General features: G+C 39.2%; 1 protein-coding gene across 2 annotated transcripts in view; it reads right to left on the bottom strand.

Moving 5' to 3' along the window:
- CMYA5 (cardiomyopathy associated 5) overlaps positions 1-13560 on the bottom strand; it is an 88930-nt gene that overhangs the window by 17787 nt on the left and 57583 nt on the right. Inside the window, exons 7-9 of one of the 2 annotated variants that reach the window (XM_027039277.2) lie at positions 9729-9878; positions 6773-6919; positions 5534-5681 (exon numbers count right to left, since the gene is read on the bottom strand). In XM_027039277.2, the coding sequence (XP_026895078.1) occupies positions 5534-5681; positions 6773-6919; positions 9729-9878 (445 nt within the window). Of the gene's footprint in view, positions 1-5533; positions 5682-6772; positions 6920-9728; positions 9879-13560 lie in introns of those variants that run through there. The other variant, XR_008299312.1, reaches the window with a different exon arrangement.

Genomic DNA, 13560 nt, shown 5'->3' with positions numbered 1-13560 from the left:
ATTCTTCATATCCTATTCAGGTACTAAGTTCATTAGAAAACTCGCCCCTATTTGTCCTTATTATACAGACAGAGTGGCAGCTGTCCCCAGCTAGAAAACCCAACCATGAGAGACAATTCTGTTCCTGCCCCACCATGTGTGGCCCTGAATGCTGGAAGCAGGAGGAACATGAGTTTACGGGCCCAGCACCCAGACCCCAGCTCACCCTGGGGATGCTTCTGGGGAGGGGGACCCAGGGAGTGTTTCTCCACCCTACAGCCACAGCCAGGGTGGCAGGGGAAGGGGCAGGAAGTTCACTACCAACTACTTTTGTGGTGTATTGAGTCTCACAGATTTGTCATTCAGTACACAGCTTCTCTCTGCACAGCCCACACAGCTAATCCCTGTACTATATTTCTCTCAGTTTTCCCTCCTCCACCCACAGTTCTGCTGACTTCTCTCCACACAGGAGAGACAGAACAGCTGAGGAAACAGCCGAGCGGTGGAAAATTTTTGAAAGTGTTTTGAGCCCACCCAACCTGAGGAGAGCATTCAAAGAAAAACAGGAAAGGGTGAGTAGGAGCTCCCTCAGCCCCCACACACAAGCCAGGGATTGTCACTCCCGCCCACCGCCCAATCCCAACAGGGGCCGACTGCTGGGACCCAGCCATGATGCCCACACACAAAAATATGCAAATGTGTTTTCTGTGAGGATTACGGAATGGAGGCAATTGCTTGGCTATTTCAGATACCACGTCATGGAACTTGGGGGCTCAGTAGGCTCACTCCATTCAAACACTCACTGTAAGAGTTCGCCCAGCACCTTTGGTCTTAAATTGGAACATTTAGAGGCCATCATACTGGGAGAATGAATGCAGGTCTGAAGATGCAGGTCCTTCTGTTCTGGCAACAAAAATCAGATTCCCCAGTCTAAACGGTAATCAATGCCCTCCCTGTGTGTGTGTACGTTCATGTTACTCATCCTTTTCTCCATTCTTTTCATTTCCTCTCAACTTCTCTTCCTACTCCAGACCAGAGCCTTTAAGGCTATCTGTCTCTTCAGAAATTGAAGGTGAGAAAGAGACATGAACTCATTTAGTTCTCAATTCGCTTTAGTCTTCCCTCTCTACTGTACCAGAGACTCTAGCCAGCTAGATGACCTGGTGGTGGCAAGGCCAGAAGGAGGCTGGCTACTCCCCTCATTCATTCACTCATTCATTCATTTAACAGAACTTTATTGAATATCTACACAGATAAGTTGCCCATCCTCACCCAAACACACCACATCAAAAAGAAGGAATCTTTGATCCCATTTACTCCCCAACAGTGACCTCTGTATCAATTTTTGGATCTGTTTTAGCATAAGATTTTTGGATAGAACCCAGAACCAATGAAAAGGTTATGTGACCAATGGCTAAACAAGATTATAAGTGCATAGAGTGATCCATTAAATAGTTTCTAGTCCATGAACTAGGCTGGTCTTATCTCCTAGCTAAGCACCCAAGCACTAAAATTAATTCATTCACCATTCTGTGCTACTTTTCAGCACAGGTTATTTTGTTCCCATTTTGAGTAAGAGATTAGCCTAAATCCGGCCTAACTTTTCTTGTTGGTATCAGTATTATGTGTTCAGTGCTAATTGATATTAACCCATTCAGGTAACACATATTTATTGAGTACTTACAATATGCCAGATAGTGTCCCAGACACTGAGGCTGCAAATTTACATAATGATCCTTTCATGGAGACAACAAGTGAGTGGGATCAGATAACTCTTGGCTTACTGTTCTTTCCAAGACAAAAATAACTCTAATTATGTACTGCTGTACAGAGAATCGAAGTGAAGAATGTGGTTCTAATAGAATGGAACAGTAGGGATTGTTTGCATTTTGACTAGAGGTGATCAAGTTTTAAGTTTGTTTATCAATTCTACTATCTGACTAGTTGTGTACAGTTGTTATCTTAGAGATGCAACAATACAGATCATAGTTAAATAGTTCATAATGTTTTATAGTTTTGATCCATCAGACTCTGTAAGGAATACTTTCAAGGTAGTTGTAAGCACCAGATAGTCAAAAGACTATGGCACATGGCCACTTTTCCTTTCCTCTCAACTCTTAAGTTGGAGAACCAAGAGAAATACAAATGAGTTTTGCAGCTCTGGGCGTCTGAAATTAAAAATGAGTTATTGCAGTCTCTTGATGCCAACCTGGGGTTTAAGACACTGAGGGTTCTTGTACTGATGAGGAATGTCTCTAATGTTGTACATCGGCAACAGACTTAGCAAATGAACAAGGTAGTGATTTGTGGCCAACAAATGTGTGTTTGCTTCAAGAAGTTATTTTTTTTGTCAGACTCAGCAGGGATCCAGAGGCTGGAGAGTCCCCCCTGGGTTGTGGATTGGATATACCATTCTACCTCCTGGCACTGAGGAATCTTTTAGCACCTGGAAAACAGTTCCATCTCCAAAACAGCTCCAAGCTATCAACAAGGCTCTGAATGTGGAATTTCCCTTCACTTTAAACTTGCTGGACTATATGCATTCAATAACAAAGGATCCCTGTACTGTTCTATAACTACTAGGAACATCTGCTTATCCAGCCTCTCAGAGGCTCTCCTTTAACAAGAAAAATTAGAATGAACCTACCAGCAAGTCCCAAACAGAATAAAATAATGACAAGCCTTATGTTTTAATTAGCACAACTTTTGTCTTAATAACATTTGTGGGTGGCCATTTTCTTCTTACAAATGGAACCGTCTTTTGCTTCTTTGGCTTTGATAGAAGGATTTGTTTGGAATGTATTATTCATTGTTGATACTAAATGAATATTTTGGTTTTTTGTTTTTGTTTTGTTTTGTTTTGAGGCCCCAAGGGTCATCAGGGAAAGGAAAAACATTGGTCAGGAAAGGTTTGAATAATGATACTGCATTCTCTCTTTACATCTATAATTTTCATATGTCAAAAGAAATTCTAGATACATAATAACTCCCTATTGTCAGGCAGTTGAAGTATGCTAACTCAGTCTATATAATAATACAAGTTTTAGAACTAGTGGAGAGAATAAGACAGATCTGAGTCTGAATTCTGACTCCAAATTCTCACTCCATCATTTAATACCTTGGCCAAATTATTTAACTTTCTTGAATCTCATTTAATGGAGTTCATCACCTCACCTCCCTCCTAGGATTTTTGAGAGAGTTGAAAGAGATTTAGCATAGTTCCTGGCATGTTGAGGCCCTCAATGGATTGCCATTTCCCCATCCATCCCCCCATTCCTTCTCCCTGTAGCCACATTTATGAGATGACATCACAGTTCCCTTAGTGCGATGGCCACTAGATCTCAGGGTTTCCAGATCCCTGCTGATTTAAGAATCCAACTGTGCTATTATTTATGCAAATGTCAGCTGAGGCCAGATGCCATAACAAGGATGAGTCATTTCAGAGCACTCCTTAACAGTCTGATTTTGCTTCAGAAAGAACTGAGGTGATGGCGGAGAACAGTGGGAGGGGTTGCCAGGGACTTGGGCACTGCTGATACGGGGTTCTCATGACACCAAGGGTTTTTTGTGGAGAAGTTCCAGGAAGTTTCAGGATGCCCCTAGGTGACATTAAATGGGGATTAGCAGCTTGGACTTTGACAACTGACAAAATGGGGCTTGAATCCTGATTGTTACTCACTAGCTGAGTACCCTCTCAAAGAGTCTGTTTTCTCTGAGTTCTTATGAGAATTAAATAAGGCAAAAACAGTGACTGGCACACAGTAAATGCTCAATAAAAGTCAGTTATAATCTCTCTGTCTCTGTCTCTTTCTCTCCCTACTCCCCCTGCCCCCATTTCTTCTTCTCCCACTCCATTGTGGTCAGAGTTCACCTCGCCTCTATTTGCTGATTATTGAGGTCTGCCATCCAGCAGTTGGCACATTAACAGCTATGTTGTTTTATGTACATTTACTATGTTCTCACATCTGCTGAAATGCCTACATCCCACCCATACATACCCCACTCAACATGAATTCATTGTTTGATCATTGTTTTGTGAGGCCTGTCTTCACATATTTGAAAGAAACTATGATTATTGCTCAGTCGTGTGAAACCTTACATAACTAAATAAATAGTTGTTGATTGATCATGTAGATAATCAAGAGCTTAAATAATATACTTTATTAAAAAGCCGCCTAATGTTGTACTATTATTTCAAAGTTTTATATCCTACCAAAATAATTTATTTCAGTAAACTTTGTTTTAAAAACAAGCTAGGGGTGCTTGGAGGCTCAGTTGGTTAAGCATCTGACTTCGGCTCAGGTCATGATCTCACAGTTTGTGGGTTCTAGTCCCACATCGGGCTCACTGCTAACAGTGCAGAGCCTACTTCTGATCCCCCCCCTCTCTCTCTCTGCCCCTCCCCAACTCGTGCCCTCTCTCTCTCTGTCAAAAATAAACAAACATTTCAGGGGCGCCTGGGTGGCTCAGCCAGTTAAGCATCTGACTTCGGCTCAGGTCATGATCTTGCAGTTTGTGAGTTCGAGCCCCACGTCGGGCTCTGTGCTGACAGCTCAGAGCCTGGAGCCTGTTTCTGATCCTGTGTCTCCCCCTCTCTCTGTCCCTCTCATGCTCATGCTCTGTCTCTCTCTGTCTCTCAATAATAAACATTTAAAAAAATTTTAAATAAACATTTCAAAAAGATAAATAAATGAAAACAAGCTAAAAGTGCCTCTATTAAAATATGAGCATTAATAATAATGATCTGAATACTCATCATGGAATGTGAACTTGCTCTATTGCCATGGATTAGAGTCTAAGAAATCACCACCTCAGTAAATAAATTAACATTTACCAAATGCCCCCAGGATGCATACCCCTTTATTAACAAATTAAAGCTTTATAAGTTTAGTGAGAGAGCTTCCCATTTCTTTTTTTCCTGGAAAAATCTCTTTAGATCCTTCTTGCTCTTGGAGAGGCAGGTATGTCTCTGTAATTATATATACATAATATATATAATATTTATATATACACCCACATATACATATGTATATATATTATGTATATAATATATATACACACACATATACATATGTATACATATACATATTATACATATACACACATATGTATATATACATATATATAATTAGCTCCTTTATATTACCAATACATCATGGAGACACAGATTTACATTATATATAAGCTCACTATTAGTTTCCTGAGTTAGGTGTATCTATTCTGATATAACTACTAAAAAATGCATGAAATATGCATAAATCCTGTCTAACGACTCAAGTTAAATATACCTCAAAGAATGTTCTATCTTATTAAAATTTGCATACATTTTTCTTACAAGGGAGTTATTATTCTACATTGTGTAGCATGTGTTTTATTACAAACTTGGAGTTCATTGACGAATATAGTGATGGAGTTGCAAATCAAGTCAACAGCTTAATGAGCTCAGCAGGATGTTAGGAAGCTCTTCTCCCTCTCTAGGCAGAAGCTCAGTTAGGTTAGGACCTTGAGCTGAGTTCCAGGCACCCTGGGCTCTCCCTATGGAAAAGATCCTTACCTCAGGCCCTCACCCTCGGGAGAGTGCTGTCTGCAGTACTCCAGAGTGTAAGTCTCAGTGGCCTCCAGGTTGGCAGGCCGCCATCGGATGGTGGCTGTGTTCCAACACACAGTACAGTCCTCGGCGCGGATTACAGGGGTGGAGGGTGCTGCGAGAGAGAACCAAAGCAATCACGGAACAATCAACATCAGCTCTGCTTCCCTCGTACCCTGGGAAGAGTGCTTGGGCATGGTTTCATTTTAATTTTTGATTAAAAAATACATTCTTGGTTGAAAGCCCAAAAGATAATGTATATAATGAAAAGTCCCCCTCCCACCTCTGCCTTCTAAACTGTACAGTTTTCACCCATCCCCAGAAAGCCTCTAATATTAGCTTCCTATAAATCTCAACAGTTTTTTTATATATCTACAAGCAAATAACAATATAGATTCTTGTCTGTCTCCCTTCACACAAGTTAGCCATAATCTTGCCTTCAGTAGGTACTCAATAAATACTTATTTTAGGAGGCAAGAAGAAAGAATAAAATGGTGGGAGTGAGTCATTTCTCCCCCTGAAGTAGTTAGAATGATCTTAAAGGTGATGCAAACCTGGCTTATGCCACACCCATGGCAGCCTTCAGTGAAAAGATTCCATCATGGGATGCATTCCCAGTTGAATATCATCGCTGAAAAACCTTTCGGGGCTCCTAGTATCCATACGATGAAGCCCAATCTTACCTTATCAAACATGGCCCCCATACACTAGCCTTTGTCACCTCACATCTTTCCTCTCCTTGTTTTTAAGTCAAAGAAATAATTCTAAACTTCTTGTAGTGCCCTGCACACTCCATACTTTTTCTTACCTTGATGCCTCTGCTCATATGTTTTCTATAAATGGAATATACTCCTTTAACTGATCCTTCAAAGGGTTCCATTTAGGCAGCAATTCTAAGGAGCCATTCCTAAACCTGCCCCTGTCCCAGGCTCTCTTGAGTACTCCTCTGGAGTGTTTTCACAATAACTTGTACATAAATAGATCATGACCCTTACCACAATTTTTATGATATTTTGTTTTGTTTTATCTCTCGCCCTTGACAGCAAGCTTCTTGAGAACAGGAGCCCAGTTTTACTCATCATTGTGTACTCACCACTGCACAACACCTAGCACACTATAGGTGCTTAATAAATGCTTATAGGTTGATCTTAGTAATCTATGAAGAATTGAAAATTGCCTCCTGACACCCCCTTAACATTTCTTTACCTGTTCTAAAAACTGCCCTTTCGCTCGGCAGACTACATCCAGTGAAGTTCACAGCCATTACCCACACTTGATAGCAACGGCCAGGTTCCAGATCTTCAAAAATGCAGTAGCTTTCTTTCACTGTCAATCTGTATTCTTCCACCAAGTCTAGCACAAAACACAATTATAAACTTTAGGGTGTCTTCTAAAGTTAATTGGAAATTAGCTACTAGAAGAATTGGTCTACTATTTTCAGTGGAAAATTCAAACTGATAAACTTACAGATATCATTTGGTGATAGCTAGTATTTTCAAATACCTAAGAAAACAAGAGCATGCTAAAAAGAGACATTTAGAATGATGCCGTATTACATGTGAACACTTACAGAAAATAATAGGATATTAGTAAGATATGAACTTCATCTGCCACAATTAAAGTAATGTAGTTCAATAGCAAATACTAAAATTGCATCGTTTATGTTAGCTTAAATCTCAGTAATACATTCTCAAAAAATTCTTAAGAAGCAATGCCAATATTTCAGGAGAGCATGTAATAAAATAAGGACAACCCCATGTTTTCCAAATTTATGATGTTATAAAGCAACTTCCCAAATTAGTCAACAATTTTAGTATTCAGTATAATTTTCAAAGTTTCAAATCCTGGTTCCTCTTCATGAATTCCAGAATCATTCCAACTAGAGAGTTCCACAACTTACAGAAATACTTAAATAACTTTGATAGGTCACAAACTATTCTAAAAAGCAATTTGGTCAATTAAGACATTTCCTAAAATTTCTAAGTCACTTTACTCTCAATATTTTAGTAGTATCATTACTCGATACCATTACGAACACCTGCCCCTTTGGGCCAATCTGATTATTCTTACTGAAATGTTTTCTCCTTTAAAAAGAATTATTTTCTTTTTTGAATTAGCCCTGATAATTTTAGTTTTCCTCCCTGATTACTCTTAAAAATCACATCTTCAAAACTCCCCCAGTTAAGAAGCCCAGATCATTTACTTTTAAAGGAAATTTAGGAACTCTTCAACTCCATTTATTTAATTGCATCTTTCTGTCCCAATGAGCTCTTCTTTCTGGACAGAAAGTTTGGTTTAAAGAATCTTATAAGGACTTACACAGTAAAAAACATTTCCCCCACATCCTAGAAACTGTGGCTACAGTTTTCAGTGGAATCATCCTCTTGGGCTGAGTTCCGTTGCCCCAGTACTTCTTTTAACAACGCACATAACATTCATTGCTGGAGACCCTACACAGAGCAGGGCATCACAGTATAGATCACCAGATTAGCTAACGGGCATCTGCAGATTTCAAGGCGGTGAATAGATGAGACACAGGACAGGTAAGTGTTTAGGGGCTGGGGCAGATGCGGAGGTGAAGTACTAAGAAAAAAACGCACTTCAGGCAATCAATAAATCATTGTTAAGAGGAGTCTTGGAGAGTCACGAAGGTCCATGACATATGCAGCTAGATACAGAGGAAGAGGAAGTGTGGTATAACAAGACAAACCCAGAGACAAGCAGACAAAAACATAAGCTTTGGAGTCTCAAAGGTTTGTGCTTGAGTCCTACCCCTGTCATGTATAAGTTGTGTGGCCTTCAGAAAATTACTTAACCTCACATCAGTTTTCTTATTTGCAAATGGGGATAACACTTATCTCATGTTGTATGTGGTCATAGGTCACCAGTAAAATAAAGAGTCCTTAACTGACAAACTTAGCCAACTTCACACTATGTCTATGGTTGCCTTTGTAAATTTTTTTAAACTTTTTTCTAATTTAAATATGTATCACATGACATCTCAAAAAATTTAAATCTTGGTAACAGTGAAATATAATAAAATTCATTCCTCATTACAAATTGGGCTCCTGAGTTTTGGAATAGCATGTCCATCCTGTCGTGTGCTCCTCTGTTTTCCAAAAAATGTGGGTCTGTCTTCAACAAGCAATATAGAATGCCAGCACACCCAGCTCTGATTCATCAGGAAGTACAACCTCAAAGTGTCTGGTTTCCAGGTCTTATTACAACTCCTACTGAACAGGGGTGCCTGGATGGCTCAGTTGGCTAAGAGTCCAACTTCGGCTCAGGTCATGATCTCATGGTTCCTGAGTTTGAGCCCCGTGTCATGCCCTGTGCTGACCGCTCAGAGCCGGGAGCCTGCTTCAGATTCTGTGTCTCCCTCTCTCTCTGCCCCTCCCCTGCTCACACGTTCTCTCTCTCTCTCTCTCTCTCTCTCTCTCTCTCAAAAAAAAAAAAAATGAAAGAAAAAACAAGTCCTACTGAACAGAGAGATATTTACAGAGGCTCTAAAGATGTATCATACACTAAAGATGTATCATACATTCACCCTACTAAGCACTTTCACTTCTCTATGCATATTAATTGGGAACATGAGGAAAGCACATTTTTCAAAGCCCATGCCTCAAGAATTGTGAACTCTAAATTAACCTTTATGGTTTGTTTGCAGCTTTTATCAAGATGGATCTGAGAAACTGCCAACCATGACATCTAATCCTACATTTGTGCTACAATTATTATGGAGGACACTGTCCTATATATGGCTCATTTCTCCCCTGCAAAATGGTACGTGTTATACTTTCTTTTAGATTCAAGCACTGAAAGGGACTTGTTCTCCCTGAAAGGCTGGTATGTTACTTCCTTTTCGAAAATGAGACTATCTTAGTTGCTCCTGTTATCCTGCGAACTCAAAGCCAAATTTGAATCTCAATTACAATATTCATGTTGACCATTATGATACCTATGCATTTTCTTTTTCTTGATTCTGACTTCCAATATTTGCTTATACGTCTTTTGTTTACTTATGTGGTTGTTGGCTTATTGTTGTTTCTGTATGTGGCCACAAACGCATTGTGGAATGAGTCTTAATACGGATATCTGTAAGTACTTCACATAAAGATGCAGAAACGTACACACACATCTGTATCTGTGTTAGAGATCCTACCGTTCACTTCTTGGTCATCTTGTGGTTCCTCCATGCAGTAAACCTGGAATGAGTCAATGACGTCTTCCTTGTTCATGCTCCAATAAACTGCAATTGTTGTGCTAGTGGCAGAATTGGGTTCCTGAGGTTCTAATCTAGGAGGTTGTGGAACTGCAATATAAGCAAGATTTATTATCACTAATGCTGTTTTTATTTATTGATTTTTTTTCCTTTTACAAAAGTCCCTTAGGCCTGTTGAAAAAAATTCAAACAATATAGAAGTACGTGGAGTAAAAGTGGAAGGGCTCTCTCATTCTCAACACCCCCCACCCCAAAGACTCTCACTGGAGACAACCACTGTGACATTTGAGGGCATATCCCTCCAAAATGTTTTTTATCCATTTGTATATGTGTGCTTATATCCACATAGAAATAAAAATAGACCCCAAAATATGATCACTTGAAAATACTCCTCTGTGGTCCTATATTCAGAGTAATAAATGTATACAGGTTAGAGGATGCATCAAATGATATGGTTTTCATTCAAAACAAAAACTTGAGTTGCTCTGCTACCTAACCAATGTTGTATCCTTCAACATAGAGTCTATGTTCACAAAAGAGATAAATAAAACCCTTTTGAGATTTAGTTGCTACATGATCAAAACAGAGAAAAGACTTGTATGAATAAAATATCAAAATACACTTTCTGAAATTATATTCCATTTTCTCTTTCCAATGTGACTATACCTACATATTTTTTAAAAATATTAAATAAAATATTAAAATTACATAGGAGAAAAAGTACACTATTAACTGATTCAAAGATAAGGTTTAGATATCTGATATAACTCTGTTATTCTGAATTTTAAATTCAGACAATATTCTCAAGAGTTTTCACAGAGATTTAAAAAGTTAACATTATGCATATTGAACATTAACAGTGTATACAACACCATAAATCAAGCTCCAATGCAATTGTCTTCCAAAATTTTGAGATACAAAAGCACTGAACATATTTTACAAATTAGAGGAAAAGGTTATTCCTATAGTTGAAAAGATGTTATGCTTCTAAATTTGTTTTTGTGGTTATTTTTTCCAGTCAACATTTCCTGAGAGATAAGCTTACTGAAATACTATGGGCCAAGTCTTATGAGATTACTTTATTAAAAGTCAACACCGAAGGAAAAGACAACAAAGGTTAGTTCAACAAGAAGGTAAAAACAAGAAAAAAAAATAAATGGTCTAAGGGATGGAACAAAAAGAGACAAATCGAAGATTCAATAAAGACATAAAGAGCTGAGGAAGTACAGAATTATGAAAAATTAGAAGCAGGATAAACGGGTGGTCAAGTTCATGGACTTCAAAGAAGAGCCTGATGTTAAATGCCAGATCCCTCACTTACTAGCTGTGTTATCTTAGTGTCAGTTTCCCCATCTTTAAAATGGGAAAACAACAATAATAATAATAACATTTCCTCCCAGGTTAGTTGTAACCAGCATATATACATTAAGTGCTTAGCAGATTCTCTCACATATCAGCAGTGCTAAATTTTCAAAAGGCAAAAAGGCCTTGGCAGCAGCACAGACAATGGAGGGAAGAAGGCAGGAAGCCCGTGAAGATGTGAGTTGAACTGGGGATCCATCATCTGGTATATCACAGAGGGTCTACAGAGGTAAGACGTGCTGAGTAAACTTAGGCTGAGCAGCCATGCTTAATAAACTCAGAAGCCTGCCTGGCAGAGCACCTCCCCAACAAATGATAATGGTTCAGAGACCCATACACTGTCTTTGACTTTCCTGTTTGTCTTCCCAGCAGGAAATCAGTGTCACATTCTAAAGGAGTTCATCCGGATAAATGGAGTTCAGTAAATTTTCATGTTACCTAGGTTTACTGAAAAGCCAGGCAGAATTCTTCAACTATTGTCAATTGCCTTTGAAACAGTGTAGGAGAACTCCTTGAGGCATAAACAATGAAAATCTCCCTTTCTTTTTTCCTATGAATTTTACATTGAGCTATATCTGTTTTTAAAAATGGCAACATGGGGGTGCCTGGGTGGCTCAGTCGGTTAAGCGTCCGACTTTGGTTCAGGTCATGATCTCATGGTTTGTAAGCTCGAGTCCCGTGTCAGGCTCTGTGCCGACAGCTCAGAGCCTGGAGCCTGCTTCCGATTCTGTGTGTGTGTCTCTCTCTCTCTCTGCCCCTCCCCAACTCATGCTCTCTCTCTATATATATAAACAATAAATAAAACATTTAAAAAATAATAAATAAAAATGACAACATGTTTACAGAAACATCTCTCTCAGGTAGCATAACAAACTTAAAAAGTGATATTTACTCCCCCCAAATCACCAAATTTTAAGGAAGAAGTAGTTGTAGAGAATTAAACAAAGAGTGTGGGCTAGGAATGATTTTGGACCTCATGTGTTCCTTTCCCCCAAATTATTACAGTTAAAACATTCTTTTTCAAAAACAGGAAATACTTTTACTTTTCAAAGTACTCTGAAAAAGAGAATAAGAATATTCCATAGATATAATCAAATGATTATGGCTGGATTTACAATTCCCATGTGGCAGAATATCAGAGACTGAGATTTCATATGTCAGCAACTCTGTTTACACTTCTATAGGAATAAACTTGCACAGGAGTAATGCCAAAAAAAAAAAAATACAAAATGAGATTTTAAGGCTTCTTTATTGGAGGCTAAGGAATTGGGCAGAGAAATCACCCCATGGATTCCCTCCTTCTGATGGAGTGTGCCCATAAAGAGCTGTCACACTCAGGAAGTTAAGCATCAGATCAACTTAGACTTCAGGACCTGTGTGGCCAGATGCAGATTCCCATTCCATCTAGTTCTTCCCAGGAGAGCAGCATTATTCACAACAGCCAAAAATTGGAAGCAACCCAAGTGGACATCAATAGATGAATGGACAAGCAAAATGCGATATAAACATACAACACAATACAATACAATATGATACAATACAACACATACAACGCAATACAATACAATACAATGCAATACAATGCAATACAATGCAATACAATATTATTCAGCCTTGAAAAGGAAGGACATTCTGACACATGGATGAACCTTAAGGACATGATGCTAAATAAGTGAATCACAAAAAGACAAATACTGTATGATTCCACTTATACATGGGATGTAGAGTACTTAACCTCATAGAGACAGGGAGTGGGGTGGTGGTTGCCAGAGGCTGGGGAGCTGGGGGAATGGGGAGGTGTTGTTCCGTAGGTACAGAGTTTCAGTTTTACAAGATGAAAAGAATCTGGGAGACGGATAATGGAGATAGTTATACAGGATGTGGATGTACACTTCAAAGTGGTTAAGATGGTAAATTTTATGTTATGTGTATTTTACCACAAATAATAATAAAAAAAAGTCTGCAGGAGCCAAAGTCAAGGAAGCCTTGGATGTCACTAATCTCTGGTTACCCTTCCTGCTACAGCAGTGTGCTTCACCTCTCTGGTGTGGAGGAGTGGTTCGAGTATGAAGACCTTGAAGCCTAAGTGCCCCCCACCACACACACCCCCTACCCTCAAGTAGCTGTGTATCTAGGGCAATATGAGAGACATTTTTCTGTTCCCTCTGTGTCTTCACCTGTCAAATGGGAATAAGAACAAAACCTATCTCCTAGGGTTGTTGTGAGATTGGATGCTAACAGTCTCCCTGGTACCCTTACATGGCATCATGTAAGTGTGGAATGAGTGTTAGGGACTGTTCCGTTTCCCAGCAGAAAAGTCACATCCTTTCCTTAGGATTTCTGATTGGTTTAGGGTATGATCAGATTAACTTTTCTGGTACCAGGCAACGATTTTACATCTGAGAGGCAT

This window comes from Acinonyx jubatus, chromosome A1 (genome assembly GCF_027475565.1).
Source record: "Acinonyx jubatus isolate Ajub_Pintada_27869175 chromosome A1, VMU_Ajub_asm_v1.0, whole genome shotgun sequence".
Lineage (NCBI taxonomy): Eukaryota > Metazoa > Chordata > Mammalia > Carnivora > Felidae > Acinonyx > Acinonyx jubatus.
The sequence above is the reverse complement of the archived record's forward strand: the minus strand, read 5'-3'. Positions and strand labels throughout refer to the sequence as shown.